Here is a 17858-nt window from a genome sequence, read left to right as displayed (position 1 = left end):
GTGAACATTGACAGAATAACAGAGGGATGTTTGCATGATGCCTGTTACCTCCAGCTCTCTGAGAGCGTTGTCACACTCCTTCTGACCGGGAGCCTGCTGAGTGCACATGGTGATGAGCTGGTTGATGCTGTCTGTAACTGCCCTGTGAACACAAACACTCAGGTATGTCAAACACAGACAGGCAGTGAGAAAAGAGCGGCACACAGAAACACAGAGAGGAGTTCCTGTTACCGAGCCGCAGCAGCCAGCTGGTTCTTGAGGTTGGGGGAGCTGGGATCAGTGGACAGAGCTTTGGCTGCCAGCAGCAGCTTGCTAGATGACATGGAGATTGTCTTCAGGTTGGACACCACCTGTGTCTGGTCCTCTTTAGACTGAAGGACAAGAAGAGTAAAATATGAAGACAATATCAAAAACTTACAAGCACTAAAATGATTATACTTCAAAATGTTATGGCTGATACCGCCTTATCTCGATAACTTGACTTGTTCCTTCATGACTAGAGTTTCCCACACATTCCTTTATTTGAGGCGACCCACTACAATTACAACATCTGCTGCTAAATATTGATTTTCTATTTTGGGGGCTGGACAGTTAACTAGGAGCGCTATTGGAATATATATATATATATCATTCGGTTATTTATTGCACCACACTACTGGAGTGCAGAGTGTGCTTTGGGCACAAACTAAGCAGCAGAATGCCATGCAGAGTGAGGGATGCACACAAGATTAAAAATCAGAAATTTAGCTGACCCGAGATAACCAGACCAATATCTCAAAGGCATATATGGTCAGTGAATTCTGATAGCTCACTTCAAATTCATTATGCAGCAAAGATGCAGCAATTGCAATTTTTTTGGCCAATTCTAAGGTGGGCTTCAAGGATGATGATCTTGGGTATAAATGATGGTGAAAGCCTCAGTAGCCAATGTTTTTGCCAATGTCAAAATGACATTTGGCTCATTTTCCCAATATATGTATTAAATTACTATTATTTGTAGTTTCAAATTAATATTAAATTTAATGTGCCCAATTGTAGTTTGATTAGGTGAGCTGACACTGTCACGTCAGCTGGTGATGTGGAGGAGACAGCCAGATCATTCAGCTCAGCCACTTATGAGGGAGAGAGGGAGAGAGAGAGGGAGCTGCATGGCATGAGCACAAAGACAAGTTGATTTTAGCTGTTCCCTCATTTGTTAAAATTCCATTATTTAGTGTCTTGTAATAATAACAGTAATAATAGTAATAATAACAACAAAACTGTACTTCAAACATTCATTCATTCATTTTCCGTAACCGCTTGTCCTCTCAAGGGTTGCCAGACTGTCGCAGGGTCGACACATATAGACAGACAACCTTTCATGCTCGCAGTCACACCTAAGGGCAATTTAAAGTCACCAATCAACCTGAGCTGCATGTCTTTGGACTGTGGGAGGAAGCCAGAGACCCCGGAGAGAACCCACGCAGACACGGTCAGAACATGCAACCTCTGCACAGAAGGACCCCCGCCCACAGAGCGAACCCTGTTCCAACCCGGGTTTGAACCAGGGACCCTCTTGCTGTGAGGCAACAGTGCTAATATGACGCTACCATGCCAGCCGTATTTCAAACACTACATTGTATATTTTTTTAAAAAATGGACTGACTACGTAGTAGATTGGTTAGGCCAGTCATGGCCAATCGATCTGAAATCAGGATCAGATGGGGGGGATCTCTATTATGATGTTGTTCATATACTCATCACCTATATTCTATATAATGTTATGAGGCTGCTGAGGATTACTTAATTGTCCTCTCATCCAATGAAATAATTCAGATGCCTCCCTTTCTGAGTGGATCAGGTGTCAGTCAGATGAAAGAATGACCTACCAGCAGGTTTCTTCCTCTGGTTAAAAGATTTAAGCCTGTTTCCTCTTTGGCCTCAGCCAGCATCACCTCTGTGTATGAATTCTGTCATTACACTGACCTGGGATGTTCCGGCCATGTCAACACCAGCCTCTAGGAAGTTGCTGAAGTTCTGTCCAAACTTGCTGGTGGCCCTGGCCAGGTCCTGGGTGGTGCCTCTGGACGCCTGGACCACCTCATTGGCTGACTGGTTCAGACCGGCTGCTGTCTCATTGAGCTGAGCCTGAACCTCCTGGAAGCTCCTTCCACTGGATGGGAACTACAGATGGAGGAGGAGAACAATGAAATCTGCGTGTACCAACAGTTAAGAAGAGGAAACATGGAAACTGAAATAAAAATGCAGACGATTGCCACACATAAATGGCTGGAGTATGGCTGCTTTCAATTGTGAAAATACAGTAGTTACAGCAGCCAGCAGCTGTGTAGCAGCACCGCAGCCACAAAGCTGTCTGTGTGAACACTGCAACCATGTGAGCTGCAGCAGTACAGCGAGGTAGCTCGGTTTTTGCTCTGATAACAGCTGCCTGCTGCTACCAGGTTGATGAGAGTACAGAGACTGAATCAAACAGTAGAGCTGAGCATCATTAAACCAAAACAATGAGCTTAAGCCTGGTAAAGTGGTATAGAGCAGAGGAGAACTGTAGAGAGAGATGGTGAGAACTCTTAGTAGGTTCATCACTATGAGCAGCACTTTTCACATTCTACGGTCATTTGATCAGCTGTTAATGTTGCTCAGTGCGGCTTGAAGGTTTTCACATTAAGATAGATGTTATGGTGTTCCCATCAGGAGAACTGCTCCATGATTAAGTGTGTGTCAGTTGGGACCAGAACAATCTGTTCTCTTACTTTTTGTTTGTTTCATGGAAAGAGAGAAAGAAGGAAGGAAGGAAGGAAGGAAGGAAGGAAGGAAGGAAGGAAGGAAGGATAGATCAAGGAAACTCTGAAAAACAACAGACTTCTGGTCTTGGTGGACTAATACAAATAGGATCTTCACTATAAAACCCACTGAACCGAGAAAGAAAAAGCATTCAGCTCACCGATGTTCATGCATCACAGGTGATTCAGCCTGTGTTACTTACTGAATCAGCCAGCAGAGTCTTGCTGGCTTCGCCCACAGTGCGGATAGCATTGTCCACATCTCTCTGGCCAGGAAGGCAGTTAACACATCTGTTCAGGGCCTGAGACACTGCCTTAGCCACCTAAACACACACACACAAAACACACACACATGAATTGTTCAGTATTGGATTACCTGAGTCAAACAACTTTCATTTCTCTGCAAGTTGATTTTCATCAGAACTGAGTCACTGTCTCATCTCACAAGCAGCTCCAGTTGATGCTCTCATGTCTCTGCTTGCCAAAACTAACACCTCGATCTACAGCAGATGTTTGCTCACTCTCCATTCACACATGCTACAAAAACAGTTAGTTTACCAGCTACATATTTATACAACATTATCTAAATGCAAAATGATGCAGTTGTCACTTAGGTCACACCCCTGCGGCCCTCTCCTTTAGTGACCCCCCTGACTTGTATCTGTGCCTCCCTTTCCCTCAGTGTGTGTCTGACCTGGGCCAGCCTCTGCTGGCTCTCTGCGTCTCCTGGTTTAGCGATGGCCCTCTTGGTCTCTTCGATCAGGTTGGCTGACTTATCCATGACGTCACCGGCACAGTCGAGCATGGCATTCCGCGCTGGCGTGTCGTTTGTGTTGGCAGCGACTCCTCTGGCGGCTGAAGCCAAGGACTTCAGGGCCTGGGCCACGTCTCTGGCTGCCATGCCTGCATCCAACAGGAGAGAGGGATCAACATCAGTGTGTGTGTGTGGTTTTCTGTCACTGTTGTGGAGACCCAGTGGGGTTTATAATGAGACATTATGAATTAAATAAGTAGATGAATAAATACAGACAAAATACAGAATTAAGACTCATCTCATTATAAAGTTTCTAACTGTTTACTAGAGCTAATTTCTTTCAGTGATGTGATTGGTTGCCTGCTCATTTAAACTGAAGCAAAAACCACTCACGTGGTTTTATAAAATAACATAGTCATTGTGTCATAAAAGCAGTCTTCAGAAAAATAATAAGGCCCTGCAATACACTGTTTTTGTTCAAGCAAAAACAAGAAATCTAAAATTTTCATTTGTTACACATAAATGGCTCTTGTCAGCAGTTTTAAAAGTTTTAAAGGACAGAAAACACAAGAAAGACAGGGAGCATGGTGGGGGGTGGGACAGACCACTGACAATAAGGAAGTGAAGAAAGAGAAGTGGATCTAATAATGAAACAAATAAACAACTAAATAAATAAATTTTAAAAAATAGATAGATAGATAGATAGATAGATAGATAGATAGATAGATAGATAGATAGACAGATAGATAGATAGATAGATAGATATAAAATATCAAATAATGTTTTTTTAAAGTACAAATTCCGGTTTTTATTTGGGTTTGGGTTGGGCTTGGTGAGAAAGTGTGTGGGTTCACATGGGGTTGGGCCTGATCAGAGCTCTAGAATGGTCAAAGCAAATGAGTGACATAATTTTTCTGTTGCTCTTGTCTGGGTGTGTTTCTGTTAAACCAACCTGTGTAGTTCTCGTTGCCCTGGGTGGCCTCGCTCAGCAGCTGGGCGATGGCTGAGCTCACAGCCTTGGTGCTGGTACCCAGATCCTGGGAACATTTCTCCAGCTGAACAACACAGTGAGGAAATAGACTGTTAATCTTTCTGTTCACACATACAGTTCATGCCGCGGCACAACCTACTGAGGAATAAAGAAAGCAAGTAGGCGCGGTTGCACTTTTTTTAGGGATTATGTATTATGGTTTATGTTTTTTGTGACTTCCTTCTCATTTCTGCAGTGACTATGTATTTATATCTCTCTCTTTTCGGTATGTGGAGAACCACTGTACTGTTGTGTTGACTGTGTATTGTCTCAAGTTGACTGCAGCTGGGTGGAGCACTATTGCTCAAGTCTGTCTCTGTCCCTCCAGAGCCAATTAAGTTTGTCTTTTCGTGTCTCATCTTGTCCTGTGTGTGTCTCACCGTCTCTCCTGGCAGAGGTTTGAGTTTGCCCTCCTCAGCTGAAGCCTTGGCTTCCTGCATGTCCTTCTCCAGACCTCTCACCATTGACAGAGCGTTGTCTATCTCCAATGGACCGCATGCTTCCTGAGCCTGCACATACACCATACACACACACACAGACACACAGACACACACACACACACAAACACACACAAAATTAAACAGACTTATTTATAACATAACATATTCTGCTCACCAAATCAAGTTCATCATCCTCCTCCTTCTCCTCCTTCTCTTTCTCCTCCTCATCATCATCCTCATCACCATCATGGCTTGCCAAATGTCGTGGCAGAGTTTTAGATTTCTTGATCTTGGTATCAGACTTCAGCACAGAAGCTTGTCTGAAACAGCTCAGTCTCTGCTGACTGCTTCATCACCTGCTGTAGACTTTCATTTCCTCCCTCTTATGCCTGACACTATCACATGACCACCTCTACCATATGTCATGAACCACAACATCTCAGACTGCAGTGATCTGTGTCAAACTTTATAACTTTGGTCACATATGTCATTGACAGCTGTATTCTAAATATATCATGGTTTTCGGGCGGGGTAATGATATGATGTCAATATTGTGATATTAGACTGAATATCGTCTTAGATTTTGGACAGTGAATAGATGTGTGTTACCTTCTGTGAGGCGGTGCGGAGCTCAGCCAGGGCACTGGCCAGGTTCTTAGCACACTGGCTGAGCTGCATAGCTGAGGCCTGGTCACTGATGGTGGGAACTGTGGCTTTTGAGGCTGTGACCATCTTTGCTCCAGGCTGTGAAAAGACAGGAAGAAACACACAGTTAGCACCAGATTTCAACATTAACTCCAGAACTTGACAGTGCTGGGAACACAAAGAACATACTGAGCCTGACCAGGAGCAGCTTTGAAACATCTTATGTTTGCCCTGAAGGTTTAACTACAGGGAGGGTCAAAGCTCATAAAATCCCTAGTGAGCATGAATATCCTCGGCATCTGTCATTCCTATTAGTCAATTGGTGGCAAGTGGCCTTATTTAAGACTGCTTAAGATAAAAGTCATAAAAAAGAAATGATATATACTCTGGAACATAGCTGGATACTATTGACCATGTTCCCATCACAGCAGATACCACAACAGCATTTCAACTTACACGGTTGCATTATCGAAACAAATCACATTATCTAAACAACAATAAAACAATGTAAAAATACAATTGGTTTGTGTCCATAAACATTACTGCTGTACCACCTGTATTGTCATGCATTTTCTGTGCTGCTGTACTAAAAAATGTTCTATTTGACAGAAATGATCTAAAATGTTCTGTTCACAGTGTGAATGAATGCAGGGCTGTAGAGTCACCTGCAGGAAGTTCTGGCTGGCACTGATGAGAGCCAGCTGAGCGCTGGGGCTGTCAGGCTGAGACTGGCTGCCTCGCACTCCCTGAACCAGCTGAGGGATCTGCTCAGCCACCACCTGATCTCCCCCACACACACACGCACACACACACACACACAGGAAATTACATCATGTAAAAAAATTGCAAAGTAGACTAACTTATCTACCTATCTATTCATCAAATTTTTAAATACTATGTATTTCTGTCACAGCTACAAAGCAGCTGTGAAATTACACACCCTCTATATATTTTAGAGAACAAAAAGAAGTAAAGGCTCATTAATACTCAATGTTGAATAAACAAAATTGCTAAAATACTCTGTTATAAGTAAAAGTCTTACGTTAAAAATGTTAAACAGTAAATAAGTATAATCAGGAAAAAAGTACTTAAAACTATCAAAAGTAAAAGTATCCAATGCAGAAAAATCTAAAATAAATAAATAAACAAACAACAAACAGCCCAAAAGAAAAAAAATTGAAAAAAAAAAATTTTTTTTGTCAACTGGCTGACAATAAATATAAGACAAATCACTGACTGTTTGACCTTAAAACTGAATGACTCATCATTTCTGTTAGAAGGGTGCAAACAAAGGATGTGAAATAATAATACACAGACTGAGAGCAGAGAAACAGGTGAAAATGAAAGAGAGATGATATCTTAAAGACAAAGCTACTCTAACTGTCGTGTGTTCAGAGAGCTGAGTTGAACAGACAGAAGTATGTAGTGAGCATGTGTACCTTGCAGCTCTGGACGAGCTGCTGCTGGGCCGCCTGGTTCCTGTTGGAGGAGGCAGCGTGCTGAGCAGCAGCTATCGTCTGAGTGGCTGCTGCTGCAGCCTGTTTGGCTGCGTTCTGACAGGAAACAGGAAACACACATTAGATTTGTACAAGTGATTAAAGGAGGTGGCCCTACATTAGCAGCTAATGTGGTTGTATGGTTAACAGTTTAAATGATCCCTCTAAACATAAAAGCAGTAGCTAATTGTCAAGTTTCAGAAACCTCAGTGTCTTTTGATTTCATGTGCAAACAACTTCTAGTAACCACAGACAGCAGGAGCAGGATCAGATATGTCTTTAAAACTATACATTCAATGTTCACACACATATGCTTGTAATACATGACACAACTGACTGATGCTGCCTTTATATCTATGAATGGATCAAGTCAGAGAGCCTAGAGAGAAAGAGAAAGATAAAGCTCTCTAGACACTAACTTACATGTTACACCACAGTAGGCACACTAAATGAACAGGATCAAAATTAAGAATCGTGTGAAGGGCCCTGTCTGCCCAAGCAGGTCTTCATTCTGGTTATAATGATTAGTGAGAATGAGCAATATGTTCAGTCAGTCAGAGGAGTCCTAACAATTTCCGCAGAGCTGAGGAAACACAGAAACTCTGAAAGTGCTGCAGAGATTTGAAACAAGCTTGCTGCCTAATACAAGTGGACTGCAGCACTATATTTAATGCTAATCTGTTAAAGCACCGACACACTTTTTCCTTATTCATGTACATTTCTCTGTTAAAAAAAAAAAAAAATATGCATGAGAGTTAGTCTTCAAACTCCAATACAAACACATGAAAGCAGCAAGTCAAATATGGACAAGCTTTCTGAAATGGACAGTTTATATGAGAGTAAACACTGGGAGAGAGAAGGCTGGTCTCTGGCAACATTTCAATGGGATGTTGTGATTATGTGGTACATCCTAAACCCCTTGATCCTAACTAACACTGCTCACACACATGTAAGCTTCCCATATTTCTACAACTTCGGCCTGACTTAGATAAGTCTGGAAATATTCTATATTTTTTTCAGCATATCTCATGACAAGATCCAAACCAACAATTCATTATGTGTGTATCTAACCACAGTGACCAGTTGTGATCAGGATTGTGCCTTTTTTATGTATTTTAGTGAGGTGATTTTAAAATTTAAAAAAAAAATTAAATTAAATTAAAATTAAATTCATATCTTCAGTTGGTGTTAAAGCTGAGAGCCACAGACAGAGGAGAGAAGGCAGAAAGTGTTGGGAGATAGACTGACACATTGTTGGTTTGGGTCTGCACATCCAAGTTGTTGAGAAGAAGAACAATAACAACAATACAGAACTAGACACAATTTTGTGACCCCAACAAAACAGCTTCTGTGGTAGCTACAATAGGTGGCACGATTTGCATTAAGACAAACACACACACACACACACACACACACACACACACACACACACACACACACACACACACACACACAAATGTTTATGTCATAATTTACCTCCAGCTTGTTGACAAGCCGTTTCTTGATGGCGTTCTGGGCTGCAGCGTTGGTGGCCATGCGGAGACCTTCAGCAGCCTCTCGCAGCTTCTGCTGCTGCTCCTCGCTGTCAGGGTTTGCTGCTGCACCCTGTGGATGGAGACACAAAGATCATCACACATTCAGCTAACAGGCTGATAAAAATGAAAAAGCCTGTTCACTGTATAGACACATAATGAAAGAGAAAGACAGACCTTAGCAGCCTCCACCATCTTAGCAGTGGCATCAGCCAGCAACTTGGCAGCTGACAGCAGCTTGCGTGAATTCTCCAGGTCGGACTCTCCCTCTGCATCCATCTTGATGGCGTTAACCAGGTCAGACGTGGCCTGGGCAAGGATACGAGCCTGACGGACCATCTCACCTGGGGGGAGGAAGAAAACATGTTCTCTAAGTGTGTAAAGGAAAATTCCACCTTTGGGACTGCTACCATTTTTTAGATATCATCAATATTGCTATAATTTAGTTTTAAAATTATTGAGAGGGATGAAAAGTATAAATCCATTTAAGGCTTCAGTGTTTAATATATATAATATATATATTATATATAGATATATGTATATATAATATATATACAAGTGTGAGGTACATCAAACAACATACAAACAACAGTTACATGTACAATACAGTCATCTACATGTACAGTCTCTACAAGACTTCAAAATGGTACTGTTTGTTTCTCAATGAAGACCATAAGAACAGCTCACTGACTCACTAAATACTCACATTATCTTCTTATCTTTCTTACGTTATGTTCACACTACAACTACGCACTATTTGACAGTGCCCCAGCACTCGTTGATGTTTTTATGTTGTCCTGAGCTTGTGTGTGTCTGTTGCTTGAAACAAATCACCTCATCTAAATTTTGTGTTTGGTCAAAATGATATCCATGCTTCCAATCAATATCTCAGACCAATTTAAACAACACATTTTACAAGCCCTTTGCACACCCACCAAAATACACTGAAAGCTGCTTTGGCTAATGTAGCTAAATAACTCCATTGCTAGAAACAACTAGCATTGTGGGAAATGTGGAATGGAAAGATCAATTGCACCTTTTTGATGCCAAGCTGTTAACGAAAGCAATGCAACCTGCGGTTGTGATTTTAGCTCCCTTCACCCACCAGCATCTCCCATCGAGCTGAAGATGTTCTCGGTAACATCCAGGATCCGGTCAGTGGCTTCTCCGTGGCGTCCGATAGGATGGCCTCCACTGGCGTACTGTTTGATGTGTTGAAGCAGCTCATTGAGGGCCTGAGTGACACCTGTGGCAGCCACACCCACCTGCTTCAGGAGGCCCTCGTCATTGGAGGCCCCCTGCGACGCCTCCACACAGCCTTCTACTGACTTGGCTACCAGCTTGCCTGCCTCAATCAGCTGCTCCTGGCACACAGGGGAGCTGATGGTTGGAGCCACCACCTTCAGGAGTGATAAGATGTGTATGTGTGAGGACAGATGACTATAAGGGGCTGCATTCACATTCAACAACTACAATTACTGCCTGGCTGTTGTATGCCTCTGCACACCAGTCACAGTGCAGTCACAGTTTGTATCCATGTCTGTGAACACATGGATGCTTCACACACATCTTCCTCCCAGCGGCACAGAAGATCTCTACAATCAATACGGTTTACAGATTAGTGTCACCAAGTCAGTATCTGACCAAATGTCTGTCCTTCTGTTCCTGACTTAAGACACTGAGTAATGGCCAGAAAAGTGTTTTTAAAGAACCTTATGTTGTCACAGTGACCTTGACCTCTGACCTTCAACCACCAATCAGTTAATCAGTTCATTCTTGAGTCCAAGAGGAAGTTTATGCCAAATTTGTGGAAAATTCCTTGAGGCCTTGAGATATTGTGTTCACAAGAATGACAAAAACGAAAGATCACAGCGACCTTGATCTTAACCCACAATCTTTAATTACTTAATCCAAGTGGAGTGGATGTTTATGCCAAATTTGAAGAAATTCTCTCAAGGTGTTTTTAGAAAGTTGTGTTCATGAGAAAGCAGTGACTGTAAGGTCACAGTGACCTTAACCTTTAGCCAGCACATTTAAATCAGTTCATTTTTGCATCTTAATGAAAGTTTGTGCCAAATTTGAATAAATTCCCTCAAAGTGCTTTAAAGATATCACATTCACAAGAATGAAACATATGCAAGGTCATGGTGATTTTTACTTTTAACCACCAAATTCTAATCTATTCATTGTTGATTACAATTGAACATTTGTGCAAGGTATGCCAAGGCATTCTTGAGCTACTATTTACAAGAGACAGAAAAGGTCATAATGACCCTGAATTTTGACCTATGACATCATAAATCTAATCAGTTCAGTGCTGAGAAGAAATAATAGATAATAGATAATAATAAATAATAGAAAGAAATTCCCTCAAGGCATTCTTGAGATATTATGTCTATAAGAATGGGATGTACCAACACCTGAAAACATAATGCTTCCAGCTGGGTCTTTCACTGCAGTGGTGGCATTAAAATGTACTCCGCAGCATCAAACAGTGAATGTTATGGCCAATGTCATGCCCTAAGTAGATATACAGAGTAACAGAGGTAGAGTACTCACCCTAGTGCAGGCCACCAGCTGAGACGTGGACAGAGCGCACTGAGTGGCTGCAGCAATGACCCTGTTCTGCTGGGCTGAGTCCTCTGTCTTCTGAGCCACGTTCTTGGCTTTAAGCACAAGAGCTGCTGCTGCGTTAGCCACCGCCTTAGCCAACTGCATCAGCATGTCCTACCAACAGCAAACACACACATCACTCAGAACTCAACACTCACAGGTATTGTGTAAATTTGAGATCTTAGAATTACACAGATTATTTATGAATTATCCTGTATGAAATGGTAGAGAAGTGAAATTACTATTTTAACTATTAATGTTCAATAGATGGCTGATTAAATCAAACTCGTCTGGGCTTTATCTCTTCAATGCTGCCTCTAGTAAAAGCTCAAAGGTTCTACATTGGTGGTGTTTCATATTATTGTCACATAAGGGAGGTTCCATCAGTATGAGCCAATGACCCACTCTGCCCAAAATGTATACTACTGTATTCTGTTACATACTCAAATGTCTTACCACCTGCAGACTTCTAAAAAATGAGCAGTTTCAGTGTTTTAACCCTCATGTTTCATCTGTATGTTTCCCTGTGCATTTTCTTTACTGAGCAGCAGTGGAGAGACATCCACAGACAGCTATTTCCAACTTCAAGGGCAACCTGGACCCTATTTTCTGACATTTTTGTGTCAAAGGATCAAATAGCAACAACAGTTTTTTATATTGGTCCAATATTGAGAGAGACTGCTGCAACCAGCAGCAGCAAAACAGGCTGCAATGCAACCACTCAGGGCATGTTTTCACTGTCAGTGTAGGTCACCTAAAAGTGCTTGTTTTTGTCACTGACAGGCTCAGATTGGTATTCTAAGTGTCTGAAAACATTATGGAAAGGATCCCTACAGAGATAACCCTTTTTGATAGAGTAAGGTTCCTTCTTTTTAACTAAAATAAGCCCCAAAATGGCTATCACCAAAACCACCAGATAAACACAAACTTTATTCAAAGTTGACAGAAACAAGAAAAGGCTCACAAGCTCATGTCTCATCTTTCCATTGTTCCAACATCACCAACTCTGACTGGTTTATATCAACCCTTACTTCACCCTGTTGGATGTGAAAATATGCTGCTCTCTACACACAATGATATGTTTATTAAATGGAGTCTGGTGGGTTTAAGAATAGCGTTCTCTGGACAGTTTCTGGTCAAAAGAAAGGATTGTACTCTCTAACAAAAAGGTCTATCCCTTTAGGGATCCCTTCCATTGTGTTGTAAGACACAATAACAATCTGAGCCTGTCAGTGGCAAAACAAGCACTGTTAACAATCATAAATTGACGATGCACAAATGCCCCAAGAGGTCACATTACAGCCTACATCATGACCGCTCGCTGCAGTGCTCTCAGTCAATACTGGACAAATTTTGGAAGCTGTTGTTCCAATAAGTCACTTTTATACTAAGTCATGGGAAAATAGGTTCCAGCTTAAAAAATATCAAAGTTACCCTTCATGATAGTAACTATAAGATATGCCCACTTGATTTGACCAACAGAGATTGCTGTAGCCTCAGTTTCAGCAGAAATTTAAATGCAGTTGGATTGTGAGCCACATCTCTGACAGTGTAGTCATGTCAGGGATGGTCCCTTGAGGCCAGTACGGAGAGGTGGAATGATTTAATTACAACTATGAACAGAGAATCAAATATTTGATGCATACTAAACACAGAGACTTTAAAGTAAATCAGAGCTGTGTGACTGATTCATGACATGCCCCATTAGAATGAATCTAACAGCAACTTAAATTGTTACTGCTGGGGCCTTTCGAGACGTATGTGATTATAGGTTGTACATATAAACTTGACATGTCATAATACTGGTTATTGTGTGTGAATGACGCAAGAGTAAAGGAGAATTGAATATCAGCTCTTACCATTTCCTACTTTAGTAACTCTAGACTGGAGTCATCTGATAGGAATTTGTATTTCAATTAAATCACAATCATTGAATTGTAATTTTGTTGGACTGGATTAATTACTACCACCTCAATGACAAAGAGATTGTTTTGATTGGCATTTTAGAATGATGCATTTGTCTTAAGGACATGTGTTACCAGCATTTGATAATAAGAGGGGACTCTCCATCTGGCACCCCTGAAAGATCCTTTACCTCCAAACTGTCAAATAGCAATAAAATAGACATGAAACAAAGGAAACACAGCATACAGTTTTGTCATTCAACCAAAAGCCATCTTTTGAACATGTACAGTTCCTGTTTAAAATGTGCCTGTTAAGAAAGGGCCAATTGCTCAGCATGTGGTATTACTGCTTACACCTGGTAAAGGCAGACTTAACCATTAAGCCAGGTAGGCAGCTGCACCGGGCTCCAAACTAAAAGGGCTCCAAACAGCTGTAGATTTATAATGATGTTTAGATATGAAAAATATTTACTTCTGTTACTCTTATAACTGATTGTACTCTCACAATAAATTACAACAAATTTGAAACTTCAAAACTTGAATTGTTCCTTTAAAAATGTGTTTGTACAAATGCTTTTTTAATGAGGCTACTGAAGGGTTTTTTTTTGTAGTCCTACACAGTCAGAGTAAAGAACCACCAAGAAGTGCATGAGTCAAAGTTAATATGGACATACCTGGAACTGAGGATCAGTGTCTGTCTCTCCAATGTGAGACAGCAGCTCTCCGCTTGCCTGGCCAACATTTCCTGCAGCTTGCAGCAGGTTCTGACGAGGCTACAACCAAAAGACATGACATGAAAACACAAGAATAAAGACATAAAACCATGACACATGTCCATGTCCCTTGAAGTGTGTCTGTGTACCTCTGTATTCGCAGGCTGAGCTGTCTTCAGCATGTCAGATACGGCACCGGCCAGGTTCTTAGCAGCACCCAGCAGCTGCTGCCCATTTCCTCCTTCATCCTCCATCAGAGCTGCCAGCAGTTTAACTCCCTTTGACATTTCTGTCAGGTTGGAGGAGATGGTGGTAACAGCACAGCCCACTGCAGTGTAGTCTGTCTCTGCTGGGTCACCTAAGGACAGGAAGAGAGGTAGACAACTGGATTAATACCCAGAGGAGAAACTACGTGGTTTGGTCGCACCTGCATAGGAAACAAATTGTGACAGTGTTTCTCAGTAGCCAGTACACACACATTGTGTTCAAAAACAGAAACAGCATCCATATCAGGCCAATTACAAGTAATACACATTAAACAATAAAGGGACAATACATTAGACAATTAATACACAAAGCTCCAAGTTAAACAGAATATCACTGTATACACCACAGAGTATATGACTATATTAACAAGGTTCACAGTGGTGGGCACAAAACACTATCTGCAACCTTCTTTGGATCATTTGAGGGGAAATACTCCCTTTTTTTTTAAAAAAAAGCTGCACTCTGAGAATGTTTTGCTTTGTATAATCGCACGGTCCAAAAGCACTCCTAATGAATGGTCCAATCTCAGAAATATGAAATCAGTTCATTGTGGCAGGTGTTAATCCGCCACAAATAAATGAATGTGCGGGAAACCCAGGTTCTGCAGCCACACTACTAGATGCCAAAAAATCCCACACACTAGACCTTTAAGGGATTCTTGAATGACTATTTTTCAGTATTTCAGAAAGGTTACACGTGTCATCAGGTCTACAGGTCTTGAGTCAGTTACTGAAATGCAGTGTTTCACTGCTGGAAGATTTCAGAAGATTTGTGTTGTACACTTCAGTGATGTCACAGTGTACAGACATACCCTGCAGCTCATTTTTACATCATAGCAGCAAGGGGAGGACGTTCTCTTCAAGATGACCAACATGTTTTCTCTTGGTGTTACACATATACTGGTAGAAATAAGAAGAGAGTCTGGTGCAACCCAGTGTTTGTACCTGCAGTGAGGTTGACCATGGAGGCGGTGCCTGCTGTGATGGCGTCCACCTGGGAATGGATCTCATGTTTGGACTCATCCATCTTGTTTTTGCGCCATGCTTGGGATGCCTAAAACAAAGTAAAAAAAATCCTCAGGTCAGGATCTAGATTTCATATTCAGATTATATAAGCACTCAAATCAATCTAGGTGGAATGAGAATAAAGCAAAATCCAATCTCACAGCATCTGTTCCTAGTGGGGGCAAGGTGTCAAAGTCATCCAGAGAGGCCTGGGCAGCCTGGACAGCCTGCATGCTGCAGTTGATGGTTCCAGTCAGGGCTTGCTGTGCAGAGGTCTGTGGACACACACACATCCAACAATGTGTTAGTCAGTCTCTCTGCTCTGTCTTTGGCTCTCAGCTAAAGGCAAACTGGTTCAGAGTGATTACATAAATCCTTCAAAACACCATCACAATTACATAGTTTAACTTTCCAAAAAGGCTTATTATTCCCACTGTTCTGTTTGTCCAAGTTTTAGCACAACATTGGGGCTCTATGGCACAGAGGAAGAAGATATGTCAGGCTGTGATACACACAGAAAACCTATAGCAGAGAGCAGTGGAGAGATTCATTGTTGGTTTGGATCTGCACATGGAATTGGTTGACAGTATAGAGAATGGCCCTCTTTTATTAACATTAACCTTACTAACATAGAAACCAGTGCAGATCTGAGCAGAGAAATCATCTCACCATTGGGTTTGCACATGATTCATGAAACTTTCTTAATACTCCAAATTTAGGCTCAAATTTTCAACTTTTTCCCTCAGAAATCTGACTTAATTCTAAAACTTAGAACATTCATCCTTTTCCCATCCTGACTCAAGCCTCATCTATCATCTATCATCATTATGTTTACATACCATGTTTACTGACTTCAACTCAGCGATAACACTTCAAGATCAGCCTTTAGCTATCTGATCCAATTAATGTGTTGTGCATTGCTCTTGTTAAATAAAGAATAACAATGTAAAAAGTTATTATTCTGTTTGTTGTTACATCCCTTTCATCCATCCTGGCTTGTGTTCCTTGTTTACTGTATTTTTCAAATGCATCACAGGTTTCATGATGTCTTTGTAAAGTTGTAAAGTTGCCAAAGAGAACATGTAATAACAAAAATATTAATGTTAATAATAATAATAATAATACATTTTATTTATAAGCACCTTTGTCAGCACTCAAGGACACTTCACAAAGATAAAAAAATTACAATAAAACAACAGATAAAAGTTACACACAGTATAAATTGGAACAATGCAATTACACAGTGTAAGCAATCTTGAACAGGTGAGTTTTGAGTCTGGATTTGAAGAGAGGAAGAGAGTCAATGTTTCTGATGTCCAGTGGGAGTGGGTTCCAGAGTTGGGGACCAGAGTGGCTGAAAGCTCTGCTCCCCATGGTGCTGAGGCGGGTGGGGGGTACTGTGATGTGGATGGAGGAGGAGAATCTAAGGGAGTAGGAGGAGATGGCGATGTGGAGGAGATCTGACAGGTAAGGAAGGGCGAGGTTGTGGGTGGCCTTGAATGCATACAGGAGGATTTAGAATTCTATTCTGAATTTAACCGGGAGCCAGTGGAGTTGCTGTAGGATGGGGTGATGTGGTGAAATGAGGGGGTTTTGGTGATGATGCGAGCAGCTGAATTCTGGACCACTTGAAGCTTATGCAGGGATTTGTGAGAGAGACAGAGGAGGAGAGAGTTACAGTAATCGGTACGGGAGGTGATGAGGCTATGAACAAGGACAGAAGTAGAATGCAGGGTGAGAGAGGGGCAGAGATGATTAGTGTTATGTAGATGGAAGTATGCAGTCCGGGTAATATTATTGATGTGGGATTGAAATGATAGTGAGCTATCAAGGATGACACCCAGACTCTTAACCTGAGGGGAGGGAGAGACTGAGGAGCTGTCGATTGTGAGGGAAAAACTGTCAACTTTAGATAGTGTAGATTTTGTGACAATTAGGAGGATTTCTGTTTTGTCACTGTTAAGTTTTAGGAAGTTTGAGGTGAACCAGAATTTTATTTCAGATAAGCAGTTGGTGAGGGCAGAGGGTGGAAGTGTGGAATTTGGTTTGCTGGAAAGGTAGATCTGGGTGAAGCTGGACGAAGCAGTGGAAATGGATATTGAATTTGCGGAAAATGTTGCCGTGCGTAAGGAGGTGATGAAGAGAAGGGCCTCCAGGACAGAGCCCTGGGGCACACCTGAAGTAACGGAACGTTTGGGATCTGAAGGATTTGAGTTGGATGAACTGAGTGTGGCCTGAGAGATATGAGTGAAACCAGTCTAGGTGGGTGCCAGTGAAGCCAATTGAGTATAATCTATAGAGGAGGATGGTGTGAGAAATAGTATAGGCCGCACTCAGATAAAGGAGAATGAGAATAGTGAGGAGAATGAGAATAGTGAGGAAACTGGAGTCATCTGCCATGAGGAGGTCGTTAGTGATTTTTATATATATTTTTAACAGTTTCAGTACTATGGCGGGGGCGGAAACTGGACTGGAATTGTTCATATATATAAAGGCCGTTTTGAGTTAAATGGAAGTGGAGCTGAGTGGCAACTATTTTTTCAAGTATTTTAGAGATGAAAGGAAGGTTAGAAATGGGGCGGAGTTTACTGAAGTTGTTGGGATCTGAGCCAGTTTTTTTCAGTATTGGGGTGACAGCTGCAGTTTTGAAGAGTGTGGGGACAGTTCCAGTGGTGAGTAA

General features: G+C 41.7%; 1 protein-coding gene across 2 annotated transcripts in view; it reads right to left on the bottom strand.

Moving 5' to 3' along the window:
* tln1 (talin 1) overlaps positions 1-17858 on the bottom strand; it is a 101097-nt gene that overhangs the window by 43170 nt on the left and 40069 nt on the right. For both annotated transcript variants that reach the window (XM_042509057.1, XM_042509058.1), the window contains 18 exons: positions 15340-15453; positions 15119-15227; positions 14057-14265; positions 13869-13967; positions 11237-11404; positions 9783-10077; positions 8855-9021; positions 8622-8750; positions 7089-7202; positions 6315-6428; positions 5614-5748; positions 4945-5073; positions 4487-4589; positions 3475-3683; positions 2984-3103; positions 1966-2163; positions 232-371; positions 49-142 (listed from right to left, as the gene is read on the bottom strand). In XM_042509057.1, coding sequence (XP_042364991.1) covers positions 49-142; positions 232-371; positions 1966-2163; positions 2984-3103; positions 3475-3683; positions 4487-4589; positions 4945-5073; positions 5614-5748; positions 6315-6428; positions 7089-7202; positions 8622-8750; positions 8855-9021; positions 9783-10077; positions 11237-11404; positions 13869-13967; positions 14057-14265; positions 15119-15227; positions 15340-15453 — 2646 coding nt within the window. The remainder of the gene's footprint in view (positions 1-48; positions 143-231; positions 372-1965; positions 2164-2983; positions 3104-3474; positions 3684-4486; positions 4590-4944; positions 5074-5613; positions 5749-6314; positions 6429-7088; positions 7203-8621; positions 8751-8854; positions 9022-9782; positions 10078-11236; positions 11405-13868; positions 13968-14056; positions 14266-15118; positions 15228-15339; positions 15454-17858) is intronic.

The sequence above is a fragment of the Plectropomus leopardus genome, chromosome 20, assembly GCF_008729295.1.
Source record: "Plectropomus leopardus isolate mb chromosome 20, YSFRI_Pleo_2.0, whole genome shotgun sequence".
Lineage (NCBI taxonomy): Eukaryota > Metazoa > Chordata > Actinopteri > Perciformes > Serranidae > Plectropomus > Plectropomus leopardus.
Note: the sequence above shows the minus strand (reverse complement) of the source record. Positions and strands in the feature narration are given on the sequence as shown.